The sequence below is a fragment of the Diadema setosum genome, chromosome 5 (genome assembly GCF_964275005.1).
Source record: "Diadema setosum chromosome 5, eeDiaSeto1, whole genome shotgun sequence".
Lineage (NCBI taxonomy): Eukaryota > Metazoa > Echinodermata > Echinoidea > Diadematoida > Diadematidae > Diadema > Diadema setosum.
Window position 1 is genome coordinate 9,814,598 of NC_092689.1, and position 23,619 is coordinate 9,838,216.

General features: G+C 37.9%; 1 protein-coding gene across 1 annotated transcript in view; it reads left to right on the forward strand.

Annotated features, from left to right (window-relative positions):
* Window positions 1–23,619, forward strand: part of LOC140229069 (uncharacterized) — a 69,865-nt gene that overhangs the window by 40,768 nt on the left and 5,478 nt on the right. The window contains exons 5-10 of the mRNA XM_072309329.1: window positions 6,228–6,273; window positions 7,820–7,938; window positions 10,171–10,237; window positions 12,311–12,430; window positions 19,868–19,956; window positions 22,478–22,635. Coding sequence (XP_072165430.1) covers window positions 6,228–6,273; window positions 7,820–7,938; window positions 10,171–10,237; window positions 12,311–12,430; window positions 19,868–19,956; window positions 22,478–22,635 — 599 coding nt within the window. The remainder of the gene's footprint in view (window positions 1–6,227; window positions 6,274–7,819; window positions 7,939–10,170; window positions 10,238–12,310; window positions 12,431–19,867; window positions 19,957–22,477; window positions 22,636–23,619) is intronic.

Genomic DNA, 23,619 nt, shown 5'->3' on the forward strand with positions numbered 1-23,619 from the left:
CATTCAATCTTGTGGATTTTTAAATTTGAAAATAATAAAATTGCACAGTATCTCTAGTAACAGTATGCTTCTTCTTCACACATGTAACAATCCTTAGCATGCAGTAGTCACTACCCCCACTTCAAACATACAAAAAGACCAGTAAAAACTGAAAATCTGCTGATGAGTCCCAACACTGCTCCGAGAATTTGTCATTTGAAATATTTTCAAGTGCTCTGTGATGATTATGATTTATTACGGCATGGACGTGCAGAGTGTATCCATTTTAAGTGAAGAGAATATATTCAATTGTATTTCACATTAATTAAAATAATAGAAATTAAATTGAGTATGTTTACTCTTGTGTGGAAAACTACTGTATGCGAATATACATTCTTTATCTATACGGAACAGCCAGTCATCACTTTCACTTCCTAAAGTTATTCTTCCCTTTTCTAATGTTCATTGCATGGTATTCATAGGTTATCTACAAGGTATACAATTTATGGAAGATTTCATTAGTCATATCTTTTCTTCTCAAGTGAGTCAAGTGACAGTGAGTTGGCAATGTGATAAACTGAGTGAAAACAATATCTTTAACTTCCTTAGCCCCCTTTATTGGGAATTATATTAAAAAAGGCGGGAAATGTGACATGTTTTTGGAAACATTTTCTGGTTTCTGTTGTGGCCGGGTCACATGATTCCAGAAAGTGCAAATCCCTGGCAAAGATACAAAAAGTGAAAGATTGCAGCATATTCTGAAATATGATTTGTGAGTTTCTTCCTCGTTTTCGGCCCTTTTTGTTTGTGAGTGTGTCTTGCAAATGTGTGTGGGTTTTTGTTTTACAACAAAACGAAAGCAAAATAGATCAGTAACAACTCATCCAAACACAGTTATAGATCAGTTGCCCAAGTTTAGAGTGAAAAAAATAAAAGTTTGTGAAATGAAATGGAGATGATAGAAATTTCAAACTTAACTGAATGGATATCTCAGTGTCAGTATTGAAAATGACGCCAAGTTTGAATGGATTATTATCAGAAAAATGTGAGGTACTGACAATCTTATCCATCCACTTAGTAACATGAGCTAAAAAGACATATTCCTTTATCGCTTTTACGCATAATTGACCCATTTTTGTGGACGTTCAGAAAAGCAATGCTTGACCTTTCCATTCATACTGCAACAAAAAAAAATGAGGATGTTATGGCACTAGAGAAAATTGTGAGTTTTTGCCACCAGACTGTGCCGTGCACGGTTGGCTCGGCAGTTTGCTGTACGCAATTGACGTAATAGTTACCCAATGGAGGCTGCGCACTTCACCTGTGGCTTCAGGAGTACTGTAAACATTCTGAAGTCACATGACAAATGCTCTGTGTTTTTTTTTTTTCTGGTTTTCTAGTTCACACTCTAAACTGCGACAGCCATTTTACCCGAAGTGTGAGAAAAAAATCATGAGTTGTGCATCTCTTATGATAATGTTTAGGGTGGCATTTAGTACAGTTATGTAGCAACTTTTGGTAAAATTTCGTCACTTTTCTGATGGCGTGATTCTTCTTCTATCAGGCAATGTTTCACTGCCAAAGTCGTGTAGTGTTGATTGTGCTACAACTTAGCATAGCGATTTGGTTAGTGTCACACTGCTTGAATTAGTGCATTGATTTCCAGCATGCTAGTTACATGTGTAACTGTACATTGTACACGTTGTAGCTACATGCACTTGCACTGACAGGCTGAGTCAGTGTGCACACACACAAATTATTGCATCATTTTAGTGTACCATCTACACATTTCACATGTAAAATGTTGAATAATGCATCAAAGGTTGGAAACTTGTGCTTGGGAGGGCTTTTGCAGGATTTGAGGTAACGAGTCGGACCGGTCATCGAGGGTGGATGAGTTTGGACAAATGTTGGATACCGATTACATATATTGTACACTGTACAGCTGTATATGTACTGTAGCAGATGTACATGCTTTCTAGAGGAAGTGCCGTGAAATTGAATTCATACAAAGCAACATTAACTCTGGCTGTATTGTTGTTGTGACAAGTCACATTTGTAATATATTTTTGTATTGTACAGAGCTGGTGAGTGATAACAAGCATTGTAAAGGTTGTATGCCATTACAATGATGTGTTCATGAGAATGAAAACAAAACAGAACAAAACCTGGTAGAAAAAAAAAACCCACACACATATGTTTAGTAATGGAGAGAGAGGCAAAGAGGGAGAGAAAGACACATACACAAAGAGAGAGAGGGAGAGAGAAGGAGGGGGATGTTGAAATTCCGAATAGAGGAGCCACTGCTCTTTTTTTTACCACCGGGACTTTTCATATTCACTACAGTATGGAGCAAACAGTGGGTGGAAAAAAATTCAATAGATTCCTAGAACAAATAATCCCAGAATAAGCCGGTTCCAGCCCTCTCTGTGCCGGTAACATCACTGTGCATGTTGGAATGTTTTCAGAATTACCTTTTGTGCGGCATGTCTCCGGCGCTCGCTCTTAAATAACAATGCAGCGCTGGAAACTTCGCAAAAATTCATCCAGGCCCGAACGGATGAAAACCCCTTCTTGTAGTGATGTTTTAGCATTTACGTGCCACAACAGAACAGTGAGTGGCTCAGCATTTACTGAAGTGAGGGGATAAAAGAGCCAGACAAAAAACACCAGTTAGCAATCACAGACTTTAGAGCGTGGATTTGGTTGAGAAAACATATACAGGAAGAAATACAGCTGAAATTGAGAGTCCAGTTGTTTTTCATAGTGTCTGAGGCACTGATAAAAAAAAGGAAATTAACTTTACAGCATATTATATACATTTGTTTTTCTGAATGTGGAAACAATGATGCCATTCCAACGAATTTACTGAAATAGAGTCCGTTGTCCTCAGTTATGGAACTGAGATATATCTGCATGATTTGTTGAAAATCAAAAATTTGATCAGAAATGAGAAAGATGACAAAAGGAAGATGAGCAAATACATATTTTCCTCTAGAAAAAAAAGAAAGTGAGGTGTAATTGACATTGACACAGTTTCAAGTGAGTCATCAAATGCATGCCATCCATAAAGATCTGGAAACAAGGATACTTCTTGTGTCTTTTGACTCTGCTCACTTGCAGGTGTACACGTGTAGTTCTGTTGGTTTCTCACACAACATACTCAACTAAACATTTTCTCGAAAGAAATCTATCATTCCACTTGTTACTTATCAGTTCCAAGGGCATCGTTTTTCCTCTACGAACACCCCACCCCAAACAAATTGATGACTATTTTCAAATCGTCATGCATGCAAAACAGATAACTCTTTCACAAGAGTGGTCATGGCCAAATGTCCATGACAACTGATATGAGATGCCCTTTCAAAGCCACATTGCATGATAAGGTTACATCTACATAGACACAATTTAAGTCAGTATTTGTGTGATTTCTCTGAAAATGAAATGATCTCTTGCTGTACTTCTACCTTTTTATCATGAGAATTTTTAATAAGGGTAAACTTGCCATATTCTTTATAATTCTTTTTTTTTTTGGGGGGGGGAGGCATTGGACAAATGTAGGAGAGGAGCATGAATGTGATGGGTCATCACTTTAGCAACACACACTAGCATTGAATCCCCACCCTTGTCTCTTTCAGTGTCATTTAAAGGACAAGTTCACCTTCAAACATAAGGATTTAAAGAATGTAGCAATATTAGTAGAACACATCATTGAAAGTTTGAGGGAAATCGGACAATCCGTTCAAAAGTTATGAATTTTTGAAGTTTTTGTGCAGTAACCGCTGGATGAGAAGACTACCGCAGTGTACATCTTGTATGATGTCACATGCATACAACAATATATAAGGAAAATATTTTAGAGAATTTCACAAAATTTCATCTTTTGAAAAAAGTACACATTCCCTTGACTCGTTACCAACGTATGTTATGGGTAATATTATTCCCCCTGCCATTAGAAAGAGTTCTACTCATATTGCTGCATTCTCTCAGTCCTGATGTTTATGAAGGTGAACTTGTCCTGTAAAGAAGTCATTGCCATATTGGGATCTGGTAGGTCCTGGATACAAGGTCTGTCAAAATTTGATAATTCTGTAAGGGGATGAGTCAACTCTGAAGGTAACTTGAAAGAACTGAAGAGAGCGAAAATTCCAGCGTAATACAGTGCCCATGTATTTTTCTCTTTCATTGCCTCACAACAAATCGGCAAGATCATCATTTTGATGAAATTTGTAATTGAAAGATGTACTTTTAGCACTTTTCTATCTATAGGACACAAACATTTCATTAATGTATCCATTGAATTTTCAGTGTTTGGACTGTGCCAATCAACTTAAGTAGGAACCTAGAGTAGTTTCATGTACTCACTTATTGGTGCTGTTGTTGCTACATCTTCATCACTTGTGGAATGCCCCCTTATGATTGCACAGGCAAGGGATGTACTTTAAAATCAGAAATGTTCGCGTGCATTTTAATTTCTTGAATTTCACAGGAGCCAAGATATGCAAAATCAAGATGCATGCAAAAGGTCTTGTCCACACTAAATGCATGGAATGCCAGTGCAATTTGCAAAAAATTCATGCTGCAAAAATATCTTGTTTTACATCACAATGAGTAGGTGGGGTGCAGATGTGTTTATTCCTGTGTTTGCATCATTGGATGCACTTTGTACACAATGATGCTAGCAGGTAGTTTGCACTCAACCCTTGTGCCTTTCAAAATCTTAGTTTGCTTACCTTGTTCATAAGGACATCTGAAGTTCCAACCAGTTACTAGTACATTACACATGTGGAGTAAAAGAAGGTTACCATTGAATGGGGAACCGTGGCACTGTTTTATCTACCAGTATCTGTCCTGTCTTTATCTTTGGTAGATATAAGATTACATGAAATCCATTGTCCAGACTGTGAGTCCTGCATTGGCGCATACCATTGTATCTTGTTTAAGTATTGACTGTACTGATAATACAATACTGTCAGTAACTTACTGGTATATCTCTACAACATATTCAAATATTTGTCAATGACTGGCTATATTTGTAGCATCTCCCTGATACCATTAATATAAGAATCTGTTCTGAACATCAAGCTGTGATAACTATATTTTTCTTTAAATTGAAGATTTTGAAATGACAATAAGCTCTACCAAAAAAAAAAAAAAAAATCCTTCATAATGATAAAGGAATATTGCAAGTGGTTTCAGAGGGGTAATTGTAATTAGAAAAAAAAAAACAGTAGCTGAAACAAATGTTAGAGTAAGTGAGATTTTCTAGTGTTCAAATGGATCTGATGTCATAAATATGATTTGAGAAAGATGGTTCCATGAAATATAATTTGTTTGATCATGCAAGTTTAAGTTTTGGCATGCTATCAAATTTCTGATTAAATCTAGTTGATGATCAGAACCACATGCAAGGTGAATTTGAATAGACCAGCAGTCAGTCACGTGCATTCTGCATTCAATCATTCAGAAAACCTGTCACATGATACGTCGCATCAGAAAAACAGTTTGCGTCACCTTCAAAGTAATCCAAAAAGGAATGGAAGAGAAACATAAATGTGATAATTGCCATTGGCACTCAAGTCCTTCTGACATTGCAAATTACCATTGTCTATAAAAACCATTAAAAGAATCAACCTTTGAATCTTATAAGTATAGAAAATTCTTCAGCTTTTGTTTGTTACTTTATTTGTTTGTATATGGGAGATCAAAATATTATAGGAGTGATGAGTGAGATTTGAGAAATTAAATACTTAGTGCTATCGTGGAGGAAGGGGGACTTTACATGAGATTTTCATTCAAATTATGTTATGATAATTTTATTAAAATTAGATTGCCCATTTCAGTTTTTAAGTTCAGAGTTAAGAATGAGTTGTGAGTGATTTATGGATTTTTTTTTCTGTCAAAGAATGGTACAGATTGAATGAATGTGTACTGGAGGGTTCGTATTGAGTATGTAAAATACAGCTTATATGTCACACAGTTTTTATGATTGATTTGTGTCCCATATGTGATTTGAGTGAAAGTTAAATGAAAATCACAGGAAAAACATGTGCATGTCTAGTTGTGTGTATGTGTTTGGTTTTTTTAAATACTTTTTTTCAAGAAAGATTTGAAAAGATTGTAATGCCCAATATCAGACTTTTGAATGTAGCCTCTGCTTTCTTGATGTTGTGTTGAATGGTTTGTGTTGAGAGTGGAAAGTACATCATGTCATCATGCTCCTCTTTTTTGTTCTCATCTCCTTGCAGTTTTAACAAGGTGGACACCTGGTCTTCTCGCTCATCATTTTCTAAAGTAAGTGATATGGGGCACTTTCAGACATTTCAAACATGCCTACTATCATACAACATATGATTGTATATAGATACACTAGTATAAATACATGTACAGCATTTCGATTGCGAGTGTTCAGACCTGCTACCCTTTACCAAGGCATGTGTTTGAGAGCATCCGGAATGTGCAAGTGCTGTTACTTGATAATCATGTAGCAATGGGAGATAATTAATGTGTTGAATCTCTGTCTTGTATTAAAAGGTTTGGACTTTGGTAAAGATTTGCTCATTGTGTTGATGATGACATCCACTGCTGTTACGTTTGAAAATGAAATGTTGCAGAACTTTGAGTTCATGCCTGCAAATATTATGACATTATATGTGAGTCCATTTGTGCACACAGAATGTATGCATTTGTATTGATAGCACGAAACAATACTCAAACCATCATTATTATAATACATAAAGGTATTCATACAACAGTTCCATATAAGTTCATTTAGATGTGTACACCTAAAACAAAACAAAAAAAGGAAAAAGAAACAATGTGTATTGAACAGCTGTATATATGTTCCATAAACAAGAGGAAAATCCCCTAATGTGAAGTGGACAGTCAACTTTTATTTTGTAAAAAAAAGAAAAAAGAAAAATGATGGCAGCATCGTTGAAGGGTGAATTGAGCACAAGCTTACATGTTTCAATTTGTAATGATCGACAAGTCTCACTGTCATAAACTTGCCCCCGTGGCAACAATGTAAAGTGTACTGACAGTCTTCATGTGCGTCTGGAGTATGTAGTTAGCTGTCCATCATCTGTTTTTGTCAGCCATGTTTGTTTCAACAACCATAACTCCAAATTGCATATCATTTCTGAAGTACAAAACCTCTTGTGTGCATTTATCGCGGGAAATCATGTTATGATCATTATTGTCAGTAGTTTCTGAAGATAACACTGCAGTCTCATTTAGTTAGTCTCAGGAAAGATGTTGCCGCAATATTTTCCCCATTTGGCAATATCTGTAGATCAAGGTGTGGAGTAAATACATATAAAAATTATCTGTCATCAATTCGCTTCATGCTTGAACATAAATTTGAAAACCACAGGTGTTTCTTTTTGCGTTGTTGATGGGCTGAAACTTTTAAGAACAGGTTAATTGTGACTTGTCAGTACCATTCTTCCATTTCTTTATAAAGGTTTTCAGGTTTCACTAGTCAAGATGTTTATCTTCACACACACAAGATGAAGGAGTCCTTGATTTGACCTTGTATATACTCAGGACATTAGGCCAACAAATACTCCATTTGTCTAATGTATTGACTTACTGTCTGCTTTGAAAGCTACATTGTATGTTTTCTAGAAAGTTGATTGACCATTTAGGTGCATTTTCATCCCGCAATTTTCTCTAGAGGATGTAATTTTCTCTGATTGTCACACCGAATTATCGATGTGGAAGATAGGAATAAATGTAGGATTCATTTGGCAATGTAGTCTTGAAGACAGAGTGCATAAAAAGAAGGTTCGAAGAAATAAAAGTTTAATCATCTGATGATAATATTCCCTTCTTTCAGAGCTCTGTCTTGGCACAGCTGATCAACCACTTTGGTGCTTGTGGAGGGTTCGAGCTGGTGAGGCAGCGACTGCGGCAAGCCCGGGACCTGAGTATTGCACACCTTGCGGCGCTCCTGAGGTAATAGACCAGTGGTGACGTTAGTCAGCAATAGTGGTCCTACCCCCTCCCTAAACCATTACCACTCTTCCATCGACAAACGGAATGTAAATTTACGAGTGGGTGTAGTTATGTAGCAATCTCTCATTGATGTGCGTCATGTGTAGGGTGGTGCACTTTGGGTTGACAGCCCTGGATTTGCTCCAATAACTGAATGCCACCCATTTTTCACTTCTCTTTACGATTCAATACCGTATCATGACAAAGTCTTTTGTTCTTGTTGGAAAAATGAATTTCTGTTTTTCAAGATTCATTCATTCATTCTTTCTTTCTTTCTTTCTTTCTTTCTTTCTTTCTTTCTTTCTTTCTTTCTTTCATTCTTTCATTCATTTTTCCATTTCCAGCAGAAACACATTAATATTTTACAGAAGTTGAATGCATAAATCACATCTAATGTACTGTAAATGAAATGTATAAGTTTGCAAAATGTTAAAGATGAGAGATTTTATTTGCTGGCTGCACATGTTCTTCTGCGTATCTCATCTCATCTCATTCTATCACCTAATGTGAGAATTGAAAGTGCAGTGCCGCAGCACTTCTAAGTTGATATCAGTGGTTGAACAAAATCATGCAAACCGAATGGTAGAAAGTTTATCACAGTTGGACACAAACTAGGAAAGTTATCAAATTGTTATCGAAGGATTAGTCACAACCATTGTACTCTCATCGAGAGAGACAGTAGTGTCAACACAACTCTCTTATTGGTTTGTATGCAGAAATATCAAAATCTTGTTTGTGGCCGACGATTAGGCAGCTATACTTTAAAAGCCATTTGTGTGTGTGTGTGTGTGTGTGTGTGTGTAGATATATTTGCGAATGAGGAGGTCACAGATATTTTCGCGAGTTGATGTTTGTGGGATCTTGACATCGTGGCTGTTGTACATGCACTAATGGCTGTTCTTTTGCAGTATTTTCACTTGTTCTTAATTTCGTGCCCGAATGGTGATTCACAGAATTTGCAAAAATTAAATCCTTGTGAAAATAACACCTTTTACAGTAACCACTTTGCCCCTTAACAGTCTGTGTTGCTTGGAAGTTACAAGGATCAATAAATTGATGCGCACGGCTGCATCTTACTCCCATTGATTTCTTGTCAAAAATCAGATTTTAGTGCAAAGTGAACTTAAGGATTGTGTGGAATCACACTTTTTGTATGTCCTATTCATTTCAGATATTTAGATTGTTTTCACCATTTATTTAGTATACAATTTCTTATTTCTACTTCCTTGTGTGTATGTGTTTTGAGGTATTCTATATTAAAAGGTGGAGGTGGATTTACTGTCACCGTTCACAAATCATGCGTGCAAGCTAAGACAAACTAGATCAAACCAGTTGTGCTGGATCCAGGATAAGGACAGTTGGTCTGTCGTCCTCCAATGAATATAAAGGTTAATGCAATGATTTGGTTTGGAATGCAGCTGTCTCCTATAAAATTTTAGTTTTTATGAGAAATTAAAGAGGAATTTGCCCCCAAACATATTTGTGGATCCATAACTATCAGATGAACAAATCAGTTAAGTGTGAGGGAACATGGACAATCTGTCATCTGTCAAAAACTTGCTTTTTTTTTTTTTTTTTGCTACAGCTATCTAAAATAGAAGTCTACATATTTTGTTTGTTTTTGTTTTTGCTTTTTTTAGCATAATGAAAGAGCACTTGACTTTCCTCTTTCAGAAAGCAGGGGGAATGATAAATTTGCTACCATAACAAATGTTAGTAACAAATCGAGGGAATGTGACATTTTGATTAAATCAGGAATTTTTGTGGATTCGCTCATTTTTTTTTCATTGTATCATTGTGCTGTCGTGACATCACACTTTGGTATAGCCTTCACTTCCAACAATGGCAGTGCATTGACTTAAATTGAAATGAAAAAAATAACAAATCTTTTACAGATTTTGCAATTTTCGTCAAACTTTACCAAAATGGTATAGTAATTTTTCTGCATTTGCCAAATCCATGTGTGTTTGGGGGTAAATTTGCCTTTTAACTCTGCACAAATCTGTAATTCCTTTGCATAGGGGAAAGGAGGTAGTTGACTGCAAATTAATGTTTGTATTTTGCTTGGCAAATAATCAAGAAAGGTATAGAGTGAGATAGATGAAGGAATGTATGTTTGAATGAAGTCCTTTGCTGTTCTTGGTTTTCCTCTCTGTGATTATGTAAACAATGAACTGTCATTCGTTTTCACAGGCCTTTTGGACAATGCTACCAGCAACTTACGGCAGACACAATCAAATCTTACTTCCTACCAACAGTGGTAAGTATTAATGACAGGATGGATTGGTATACCCCGTGTTCCATATGTGAAGAAGCTGGTGTCATTTGAAATACAGTAGTATCTCTCACGAGTTCCGTGGCCGACTATGCTGTCAACACAGTTTACAAGCTGCACCGTTTTGCAGATGACTCCAAAGTGCAGACATGATGGGAGGGATTTCAGGGAACTACAATTTGATATTTCTCATCGTCAAAGTGAGCCAGATAGAGCATAATGTATGTTTGGATATCTTGACAACATCTTGTCAAAATAAAACAGAAAGAAGTTGTGCATCCCTCTGTGGAGTCAGTTTCAATTTGTGCTAAGGCAGTTAGACGACTGCTATGCTCGTTTTCTTCAAAGAGTAAACACTGTTGAATTGGTTTCATCTTGAGATCCAAGGTAACTGTTAGCAAAAGGTGAGTACGCAACATCTTGTTACTGTTTTCAAGATTTATGTTCTGCAGTGCAAGGTGTCCATGCTACGTTGATGAGGTTCTGCGGAAGATTTGGGAAGAAGACTCCTTTTTAGTGATTTATAGAATCAAAAGGACATGTTCATCAGAGTTGTTTATGATTGAACAACTGGGTGAACAAATCAAGTGAGACTCCTGTCACAAACAAGAACAGTATTGCTGAAATCTTTTATTGCATGTTCTCCAAGATTCATGCCACATACAGTTGCCATGCCTAAGTACAGGCTGCGGCCATGTACTGTAGGTAGGGATGAAAATCCCTTAGTACAAGAGACACATTTTCCCTTTCTACTTTATATGCGTGTGACAGCGTGTGTGTGGGAAATATGAGAGGATGAAAGAGTGGGCGGGTAAGATTTTTTTTTTTTGGGGGGGGGGGGGACTGGAGTCAAGAAGTTTGGTAAGTGGATGTGGCGGAAGGTCGTTAGGGATTTTTCTGTCATGTACATGTTCCCACATGGTCACACATTCCCTTGGGCTGCATCCAAAAATGCTAGAAGTGACATAATGATTACTTTATTCTCACTTTGGCTATGTAACATGGATGGAAAATGTGCGAGTAGTATACGTGACTACACTACATCCTGGCAGTGAAGAGTCAGAAATGGCCGTGAGAAGTCAGAAATGGCCATGAAAATTAGAAAAATACAAGAGGATCTTCCTTCATCGCCATCCTTTTTGCTTGGATAAATGTCATTGCGAATTAATGCTACTTGCGAGATTCCATGTGCAAACTCTGGAAAGGTTGGGAAGTTCAATGAAATATGTTATTTTGAATGTTGTGTCCTTTCAAGGAAAAGAAAAGTAAATCCACCCATGGAAGTGCCGTTGGGACGAGGAATGGTTAGACATGTGGTTTCATATCCTGAAACATAGTACCATTACTTAACGGACAGCTGCATGGCATTTGGATTTGATAATGCCCTGATTTATTCAGCATGCTATTCTTAAAATCAAGTGCAACATTCAGATGGTCTCTTTTTTTTTTCAACGATGCACCATACAGAAGTAGTTTTGTCATATCAGTTTCCATTTTGGTAGAGTGATTCGGCTGATCAGGGTAATTGACTGTGAACTTTAGCCATGCTTTCGATGCTAGAGGTCATACTGAACATTTTGCCAATATTAGAACAGAAAGGATTCAGGCACTTTTAATGTCTCCACCAGCAAGGGTGCCTAGGTATCATTTGAAATCACAGTAAAACTATACAGTATTTAATCACTATCCAAGACATGGGCTTGTAACCGAAATATCAAGTGTTGCTTCTTGTTCTTCATTCAGTACAAATTTGAACAATTTAGAAAATTGTGTGAGTCCATGTACATGTACATACTCTCTGAGCACGAGTTTTTTTTGTTTTTTTTTTACTAGCTGCTGTCAGTGCCTGAAGATTTTGAGAGGCTTAATGTGGAAATTTTGTATGTGTGCATAGAAGACGATGCTGTCATAAGAGCATGGATTGTAGATAATGAGTGACAATAACAAGATGTCAAAAACTAGTCAGCCACCATTCATACACTGAATGGAAGTTGTAAAGCGGTGGCCATGTGCTGACCACTGTTTCTTTGTCTTTTCTTTCTCTGCACCGCTCTGCAGGACTCCGTGTGCTCCCATTTGCTGTCCTGTTCGGACCGGCAGCTGTTCCAGCAGGACATCCCCGTGGGGGAGCTGTCAGCCAGTCTGGTGGGACCGAGGGCCGCCTATGTCATCGTGGAGGTGAGGAGCCATGCGAGGGAAGGGCGGGGGAGGAGGGCATCATCTTTGTTGCCATGGTTACAGGGATGTTGAGACCAGTTTTCCAAATTGCATCTGCATCTCCTTGGGATAGCACCCAGACCACATCATAATTATGTTTTTATGATTTAATGACTGCAGACCTTTCAACAGCAGTGTCTTTGGAAAATAAGAATCAGTTTTCTTCCTTTGCAGCACTAATGGGCTAGGCCCCTTCTGGCACTCAGCAGGCAGTGTACTTAACAATCAACTTCTGTGAAGTGTATTTTCAGGAAGCTCATTGCTAGTGTCCAAATCCATTTTTGATGAACCATATGAACATTTCTGTGAGCTACACCATTTGTAACTTCATTAAGCAGCATGCCCCCATCCACCAAATTTGTGATGAGCTAGAGTACAAGACAGATATATACAATATAGAACATGAAAGAATGCGTACTTTTCTATATCTTTTTTTTCTCGATCCCTTCAGATCAGTTTTTATATTCTTATATGATATACACCCCTTTAATTTTCAATCTGAATCCTACACAGTCATTTGTGGAATAGCTTGATCATCTACAAAGCAGAAGGGTATTGATAATGTACAAAGTCCATGGACTTACATCCTTCTGCGTACCAGCTGGAGACGGTTTGTGTTAATGAATTAGACCATGACAATGAGGTGATGTGACATCGATGGCATCAAAGCACTTATGACATATTATAGCCTAGCCCCAACCCCCCCTCCCCTGCCCCTGCAGTATTGCAGTTCTTGCTGATACAGTACACCTTATATCGAGATACCAACCTGTAGGAAGTATGCCGTGTTGATGTCACATCTCTATGGCTTGATAATTCTAGTATCAAAACTTAAAAGGTGCCTTTATTAAAAGACTGGCAGAAACTGATCAAGAGATGGCCACTTACTCCCATGTATCCTCATTGTTTGCTTTGGGGGCATAATGCATGCCTGAAGCAATAATGGATACCATGACAGGGTGTAATGAGGTCATACATCATTGAATCCTTCTCAGCATTGTCATTACAGGGCTGTGAATAGCGATATATTGCCGGGACGTGTACACTCCGGGAAATTGGTCAAGCGGTAATTGCTCGCATCACACTGTTGCGTTAACAAGACTTTTTGTCTGGTCATATCTGAATCGAGATGGGAGGTATTTTTAGCTCAGACATTCATTAATCGCCCATCATTTCATGAAGTGTGTTTGCATTTGGAAGTGTGCATCCTCTCATGCAATAACCTCATAGGATTTCAAAAGACCAGGGTCATCAGGCAGTGAGGCTTCCGTATTATGTTTGCCCGACCTGGGGTAATATGAAGTAGCGTCTAACTGGTCTGGCCTGACAGCCCGTAATCGTTGTTTTGGCCCCTAGATTTGTGTTTAAGTGGTTGGTAGTCATGCTGTGGCTTTGTGATTGGTATTACACCAAGTAAACATGACATGCAGACTATTGTCTATTAGTTTGATAGAATGTTGAAATAAGGATGGGAAAGGAATTCTTTTAGAAGTGATTTACTGTACTATCCCTGGTATTTGTTTGTATTTCATTCATGGTCTCAAATGACTTCAAAATACATCATAAGAATCAGGATTGCATGCAATACAGAAAAACATGAGAAAATTCAGAGCATGTATTTCCTACCAAAGATTGATGCACAGTGTAACCACAAAGTTGATATGAGGTCATGTATGTACATAGATAGATGTATGTTTGCAGATGTGTCAGTTCTGTTTATTTACCAGGTATTTGCCCTCAACAAGACAAACCAATTACAGTTATCAATAAGACACATTGTTGCAATGCGCTATCCTAACCTCCTCCTGAAAGTGATATAATAATTAACAAGTTAATTGCAGTTGCTCACCAGGAAGAAATAGTTCATTAGAATGTGTGCTTGTTTGTTTGTTTGTTTTCCACAAGTCCATGCATAAGCTAGTTGGAATGCACACAGGTTTGTGTGCTAGATCTGACATTATTGGGAAAAGATACTTGGGATACTGTAAAAGTGGATATTTTCGCGCAACTAATTTTTCGCGCTAGGCCGGGTCAGAAGAGTTTCGCGTGTTTTTAATTCCGTGGAATCAAGACATCACGCAGAGGAACGTATGGCAAGCAAAAATATTCGCATGTTTTTATTTTCGCACTAGTTTCTGGATGCGCGAAAATTTCAACACCGCGAAAATTTCAACACCGCGAAAATTTCCACTTTTACAGTATTACAATGAAAACAGAAAACTCTGATTTTCGAACATCAGCATTATCCCATAGATACTTCTTTTTGATATTTTACATTTTTTTATTACCTTGAAAGCATATGTTCAATATCTGCAAATGCATTCTCCCAATTGTGCAAACTGTTCCTGCTGCTCAAATAGAATAGCAGAGATTATTGTGTCCTAAACTACTGTATATACAATGTATTAGACTCTGCATTATCACAAAACCTACAAAAAGTCATATCGCATGCGTATGATTCCCCAAAGGATTGATAATATGCATGTTTGGTCAGCATGGTTGATTTGAGGTTTGGAGTATTTTCATTGGCACAAAACTATTTTCTAGTTTTGGAATTAGAAAACATGGATTATTTAGCAACGTTGAAAGCATTTTTACAACTTTGTAGAGCTATATCTTTTTTATTTGTCAAGTCGGGTTTTTTTCTCCATAGTCCAAGTGAAAGCGTTTGTGATAAACCTCACAGAATTAAAGCTCAACAGTAGCTTGAGTACTTTGACATAGTCAATGAATAGAATGTTGTCACTGAGTAGACCAGTTATTGGGTTCATCCAATAAGCCCTTTTAAGTTGGTTTCACAGTTTTAAGTCTCCTTTTTGTTCCACACAATAAATGATAACTCAGTGTGCTTGAAGAGATCCTTAACATCAGAGCCCCTTTTTTTCCAAAGTGGCATGCTTACAGGTATTTGATTTGGTACCTTTTATTTTGGATTTGTGTTTATTTATACCCAAGTCTAAGCAAAGATTCTGTGAGGAAAGAATTACAGCAAGAAACAACAAAAAAAAAGTACTGTGTGTAAACCGCATACTGTTGGCTGATGCTTTAACCCTAATCAGTCATTGGTTCATAAGATGTGACTTTATGCTTGATATGTCCTTTTAAATGCTTGCGGCCCTTCTCACTATCAGGAATTATCATTATCTGTTTTTTATAAGTGAACTGTTTGATACATTATATTTACGGATGATGAAGTTCCTGTTACACATACAGCTGACAGGGTGTTTCTGTTCTCTTCATCTTGAAAGACACCTTCAGAACTATCTAGTTGTCATGTGAAAAAGCCAAAGCTATTTGCTACCTGGCTAAATATTTTGTTGAAATGAAATTTTATGTGTACAGCTGGGATATGGCTTTCATCCTCTGCACACTACTGTCATAGCAGTTAAATAAGATGGGGGGGGGGGGGGGAGGCAGCAGTATATACATGTAGACGTATTTGCAGTGACTGCAGTAATAGCCAGGATGAACCAGGATGTTACATTGTGTGTATTACCACATGTGCACACTCTGTTAAGTTGATTATGCATATACAATGGCTATATTATGACAATTTGTGTCAAAACTTTGTGTATATGTTTGTATTAAAAGCAAGACTGTTATGTTCTTACAAGAGAACGAGGTCCAAAGTGTAAGCACTGTTGAACTGAAGTAAGGAATAAACTTCCTTTTCTTTAAGAATGAGTAAAACATAATACCTTTGCTGTGTCTTCAGCTAAGTTATAAGGAAATCATTATTTTTCTTCACCCACAAAAACTGTTATTTCCTCTTGGATCAATATTCCGACGGTAGCAGTAATTGAATAAATGTTTTCACGATTTCCTCCGTAATATTTACTCTTTCGGTTTTGAAATTATACAAAACGTGATTAAAGGAATCCGCTGGCTGCATGCACTGATGAAATAATGTACATGTACAATATGATGCAATCACAGACACTGGGGCCCCGAATTCACCAAGGTGGTACAATCTTTGTCCATGGTTTAAACCATAGACAAAGACCGTAGTTTTGTATGGGGCACCTGGTGTTGCATGGCCTATTTCGTTACGAAGTAACCATTTCGTTAACGAAATGATGAAGAAAATACTGATTTCGTAACGAAATAGACCATGCGCCACTTGGCGCCCCATACAAAACTACGGTCTTTGTCCATGGTTTAAACCATGGACAAAGATTGTACCACCTTCGTGAATTAGGGCCTGGCTGTTTTGGGTCTGTTTGTTTGTTTTGTTTGTTTGTTTTGTTTTGTTTCTTGTCAGAATGTTGGCTATGTAAACCTTCACTGATGATCATGCAGACTGGCAAAATTTTATATGTTTCTAGTATGAGAGTTTGGAGTGATATGTGTATGTGCACATTATTCAAAATGTTTATTCCTGTCCAGTTGAAATTGGTGTCTAGCAAATTTTGAGGCACAATCAACAGTCATCCAGCGTGGGCATGGGAATGAAGCTTCGTTAATATGAAACCTAGTTGAAAGCTTGTCTTTGAAGACTCAAATCTTCATTTGGGGTCACCAAACTTAAGAACAGTGGTCCTTATGATGTCATGCTACACATGAGCATGTCATTTATTATGATAGAATAGATAGATAGATAGATAGATAGATAGATAGATAGATAGATAGATAGATAGATACATGTAGATAGGTACAATGTAGGTATAGATAATAAATAGATCAATATATAGATATACATACATATATATAAGAGATGGCATTGCCCTCAGTATGTTGTCCCACACTCCAGTTGTCTGCAGTATAGCTTTTCATGGACATATTCCTGGCAAAGAAAGTGGGGGGTTTTTTATGTTTGTTTTTTTGTTGTTGCACATGGTTTGTCTACCAAAAAGTCTGTTCTATTTGATCATTACTAGTCACTTCACAATAAATCAGCATCAGCTGAGTGTGGACATTATCATTTTCCCCTTTAAGTTCAGTGTAGGGCATATTCTGCATCACAACTTGTTTTTGGTCCCTGTCTCGAAATGGCACGAACCCGCGAGTGGGCGAGCCGCCCGTGGCTCATACGGTAGCACTTCAATGGGGGAAAAGACTTGGGTGCTGAGGTGGAGCCAGGGTGATGCAACATGTCGTTTCCGCGAGTCTCAGAGCTCGTTACGACCTCCAGACAATGCGAGTAAAGGATAATTAGGGTCCTCCTGGCGCTTCGAGCTCATGAGATGCGGAGTTTTGTTTGTTTGTCGTTGTATGTGGGTTTTTTTTTTTCCCAGCACAATAACATCACTGAGAGTCTGACGCAAGAGCAATCCTGATTCACAAAGCATTATCCATAATTTGTCAGCTGAGTGCCAGAGGGGTGTTAGCACTTTACACTGAGTCTGGATGCAATTAATGTCCTTCTTAGTTCTCATTCACATAAGGCCCGTTCACACACAAGGGAAAAAGTGCGATTTAAAAATCGATTTTCTTATCGCGATCAAAATTTCGAAATTTTTTCCAGTGTGGACAGAAAAATCTCACTAATTACCGTGATCCTTATCGCGATCCAACTCGCACTATTAGTGCGATTTTTCAGAATAATCGCGATTATTTTGCCAAGCGTCGTGTGTGTGAGCGCGATCGAGATTCGGAAATCGGTATTTTTAATCCCATCGTTCTTGGCGCGTGCGAAACTCTATTGGGACTGCGGGGTCAGTCTTCGGTCATGCAAGATTCGCGCATGCGCAGTTTGGCCACTGATCGTTCTTTCCTTGCTGCGAAGTGCGATTTTTCCCTGTGTATGAACGGTCGGAAAAAAAATCGAAATTTGGATCGCGATTGAAATTTCGATTTTCGTTGTTTGTGAACGGGCCTATAGTCTGTAAGGGATATTGTAGAAGGGCAGGTACTGTGTCATTAGCTCCTGCTTTGTAAGCACATGATGGTAATGTACCATGCCGGATTATGCCCATAGCTCATATGAATGAGCACTGAATGTAGAAGGTCTCTCTATACCCGGTCTTCCACTCTTCGGTCCCTTCCCTGATGTTGACTGTTTGCGTCAGAATTGTTGTGTACAGCTCTCTGCTGATAATTCAGAGATACCAACAGTTGTCTGACATAAAGTACACACCCACCTTTTCCAACAACATCTGCACATTTCTTATTACTTTAAATATGCCATACGTTTCACAGGGTTTTCATTTTCGCGAATTTCATGTGTCGGTTACTATTTGCAAATTTCACAACACATACAAATTTCAGCTCTGAACTCTACATGAATGCGGTATGCACACATTCATGTCTCTGTTCATTGCTGTAGATTGTGAATTTATACACTCTCTAATTTGTCAGGAAGTCCCGATTCGTGAAAAATTAGACTTGCTAAATGTATGGCATATACATGTACAGTATAATCTATCCCTTCCATATTCATTCCAATGCAAGCCTCGCTCCTTTAATTCCTGTATACGTACCCTCTGCTTTTATTGCACACTTAACAGCTAAATGATAGTCATGTTCTTTGTAAGAGAAGACCTCATGTGATTGCTATAGTGTATGATATTGCCATCCAATTATTTCCACGAGAGAATCTCGTCCTATTGTTATCATGCAGTCCATTCTCTGTGTATCTGTATCAATTCTCTGTGTATCTTTATCAATTCTCTGTGTATCAATCCATCTTTGTTTGCTCATGTATGAGCACAAGTGTTGGTTCATCAAATTATTGGGTACATAGTACATAAAAATCATTGTCTGCGCTTGCTCAAGCATTCACAAATTGTTTGCATGCGACATGCTTGAATGAGGGACAAAATAGGCAACATTTTTTGCCCTTGTATAGACATTCATCACCTCTTTATAAGCGAATGAGCAATAGATATGTTTGATTGTGGCAGTTGATGTGGATTTGATTGGGACTATACATGTTTACTCAAGCACTGTCTGGATAAAGTTCATATCATATCTCATCAGATGTTTGCCATTATGTATAACAGAGGTACGTAGCTGTGATATTAGTTGTTTCCCTGTGATGTTTTAAAGGCATTGTTTACCATTTGCAGATGAAACAAAAACCCAGCTTTAGTGCTTCAAAACTCTTCTAAAATGTGAGCTGGGATAGAAACAACCAATGGAAAACTGTTGATCAGCATTTATAATCAATGTTAAGTATTGTTATATACACAAAATGTGAACAATAGTAATGATAAAATTGTTGCTAGACTAAACCATCTACAGTTGTGGTTTGTTGAGAAGAATATTGATATCTCCTGATATTTAAGGCTTTATTGCAAAATTTTTATATGGCAGGATTTTTTTTTTTTTCAGTATAACTGACCTACACGCATACAGCAAATGTGATAACTCGAACATATTCTAAATCACTGCTCCCAATGGTAAACAATACCTTTAATAATACTCTTTACCTGTTTGTCCTGTTTGGCATATATGCAGGCTGTTATGAATCTCCTCTCTGCCGTCAAGACGGAAGAAGCAGAAGCAGAGGTCAAAGTTCAGTATTGGCAGGACACAATTTTAACAAGGTTTGTATAAACATAGCCATTTTCTGTGATGTAAACCCCCTCTCTTCTCCACAACCCCTCCCCCCCCCCCCCAGAAAGATGAGAAGTAAATGATGAAAGATACAATATGATATTGATGACATCCTTCCCATTTTGTTTTTCATTATTTCAAGTCCTCACATACAGGGCCTCCCCCTCTGCCCCCCCCCCCCCCCCACAAAAAATAAAAAAGTTTGTGCTCATATTCTTTGTATGTTCAAGACAGTCATGCCTCGTTTCGAACAACATGTGTTATTTCTTTCATGAAATTTGGTGGAATTGACCCTCTAAAATTTGTTGCTGTGTCCTTGAGAGTGTTTGGACAGATTCGCATGAAAAGTAGCACGAAAATGTGGGATGATATATTGCAAAAGGAAATGAGATACAGGCCACGATAAGGCCTGAAAACAAGTAATAAAAAAAAAGAAAGAAAAATGAGTGGTAGAAAAGATTATATCCTGTTTTTGTAATTTCGGCAGAATCTGTGTAAACATTCATCATAATCCCAGCATCCCGTACCCATTCGAAGAGAATAGATTGGGGGGGGGGGGGGGGGGAGGGTTACCAGCTAGTCAAGTGAGAATATCCACTCTATGCGCTTTACATAGGGAGTCTCATTGAAAATTGGGCAAGAGATAAGAAAGTTGAATGGAGTATTTACATCTTGGCACATTTTTCTGAAACAGAAACCAGTGGTAGTTATATAATGCCATCCCCTTTTCGAATTTGCATGCATGATTGTGCCCAGTGTCAAGTCATGGGGAAGCACAGTGACACCCAATTTAATATTCTGTAACTCATATTTTTCATAATTCTAATGAAACCGTGCTCTGTTCTCTGGAGTTGACTCTTCTTCAGTATCAGAATCGACTTTGACACTCAAATCAATCTGCCTTGAGATTAAAACCACTGGTCAGGAAGCCCATCCTTCATAGTTTCAGTTTTGATCTGCTATTATCAATTAAAGTGAAAACACAGTTCTCGTATGCCTGCAGAACTGTCGATTATTGCTCCAAAATGTACACGTATACATGAGAAATGTGTGAAGTAATGCTGTAATGACACAATTTCAGTTTATAGGTAATGACGAAAATGTAAAATATTATCCAAAAGACTTTGCCAGAAGCACTTCAATCTCAGAGCTTACCCGATCATGGCTGCTACGTAATTATTTCATAAGCAATTGTCAATAATTGACAAATAGGCAGACTGCAGGGGAAAAAAAACAAACAACAACAGCGTAGACTGTAATTTCGGGATTGTGAAAGACAAAGCTTATTTTTGTTGTCTTGCAGTGTGGATAATGTGGAGTTATCAGTGGCAAGTTTTTGTTTGTGTGTGTGTGTGGCTCACAGGCCAGTTTGTTGTATTCTCTTTTTGAAGCAATGTACTGATATCCTGTTCATGTGCTTATTTTTATGATGGTTTAAATCACATATGCTAACATGCTGGGCCAACCGCTAAACCTCTCAGGAAGTAGACAGTAGTAGTACTTTACCAAATCCACTTGAGCAGCAAAATGCCTTGTGCAAAAAGAGGCCATTTATTTGTTTCACCTTGGTTCATGGACAAAATAAAAGTAAAAACTGAAACATATTCTGGAGCAGTTTTTAGTTTTCACTTCCTTACTGCAAGATGTTTAGATTCTAACTGTGAAGTGATTATGAAACCAAGCGTTATGATCAATTCCCATGAGCACATCCATTGTTTTCTGAGTCTGCATTGCTAGCGATTGTAGAATTCCAGCTTAAAAGTACTACCAGGAAAGAAATTTGTTTTTTCACTGTAATTTGACAAATACACCACTCATAAACATGTATCACAAATATTTTCATCTCTCAAAAGGGCAACATTTGTGTAATCTAGTACATGTATATGCCTGTGCTTTGATACAAAAGTAGGAACCAAGTTTGAAGAATTTTATGTTTCACAGATTCGAAACATTTTTGTTTCGAAAGGAATTGTGAAATCTTGCGAGAGACAGTGTCATTTGTTACCACTAAGCTCAAAATCTTTGAATCTTTGAAATGATAGATAACTTGGTAAAACTGGACCATCCTGACCCATTCAAAAAGTGGTTGAAATTAGAGAGTTAGGGAGCACAGTTTTATAGGAAAGGGAGAAAAAGGATTTAAAGATTAAGGTCACTCAGGAGTGCTGTGCAGAAGTATGAATTAAAAGATTATATTTCAAAGTGAAAGCAGCGCCTGTCCGAAGAAATATGGTCTAGATGCTCAGAGTTCAGTTTTGTATTTTTATTTAAGGTGCCAAATTTTGACAACAGGTAAAGAAAAGATTACCAGTACTCTCCGAGGGAAGACAAACTTAAAATATTTGAGTCAGTCAACCCAAATGACATATTGGTCCATTACGAACAGAGAATCCTAATCTGCGACTTTGTGTGGGTTTTGAACTGGGCGGTCACATTTGTTGTATGAAGTGCACTAAATCTCTTACTATAGTTGGTTTTCAAGTCTGAAATAATTGATTTGTGTCCCCACAGATTAAAGCATGCCCTCGAGGATGAGGCAAGCTCTGGGGAATGTTCACCTTCCGGCACCAACGGGCGCAGCCAGAGCGGCACCTCCAGCCCCCAGGGCCAGGTGTCCCGTCGCACGTCCAGGGAGAGCCAGAAGGAGGTGACCACGCCCGGATCCATCGGTGAGTGAAATGACCGTAGCGGCACCACACACCCCCCCCCCCCCCCCCCAGTCCGTCTCTTTGTTTGTTTGTGCTGTAATAACCCTTGTAAGGGGATGCTTCCTCTTGTGTGGCACTTAACCATGCTCCAACTAAGCAAAGCTCAAATCTACTTACCTTTTATTCCTGTCTGATAGATTGTTGTGATAGGTATCCAAGGAGAATTTTTTTCTGATTTTGAAGTTTGAAGAAATGTATAAAAGCATACAAGCAAAAATACATTTTGGAATGTGTATGTAATCATTCAGATCGCTAGATCACATTCTTAAGTACTTAACAACCAGGGTCCATCCTGTTTGTGCCGTTTTGCCACAAGTAATACATAGTGTAGATCTGTACAGCTTGAAAATTGATTATCTTTTTTCCCATTGATTTCACACCCCTGGCCCTGTAATGGAACCTGTGCGAGACATAAATAGCCAAGTGCCTATTTGTATCTTATTTGTCTAGACTTGAGAGGGCAGTGAATTATTTGCTAATTCTGCACCGTGGATGTTGTTTTACAGTTAGCATAATTTTGTTGAATGATGGTCATCAATTCACTCAATCCACATGTATAGTTGGGTTTCAGTTCCCTTTGAGCACTTTAGTCTTGTAATGACTATGGTGGTACATATTACTACACTGTAAAATGAGGAATGTTCGCATGCATTTTAATTTCGCGAATTTAGCGAGCGCCAAGATTCGCAAAATTAAAATGCATGCGAAATTTCTTGTCTCCACTATATGCATTGAACACCAGTGGCGATTTGCGAAAATTTCCTTCCCACGCAAAAGGCTGTCGGCTCCAATTCGCGAAAATTTTGTGTCGCGAATATATCATGTTTTACAGTATACACATGCAGAGGAGAGATATAAGAGCCCATCATGAAGGTTTTTAGATTTCTTGTGCTTAGCAGTGAAGAACAATACAGTGATGTAACTATATCAGACCTAGAGGTGTGA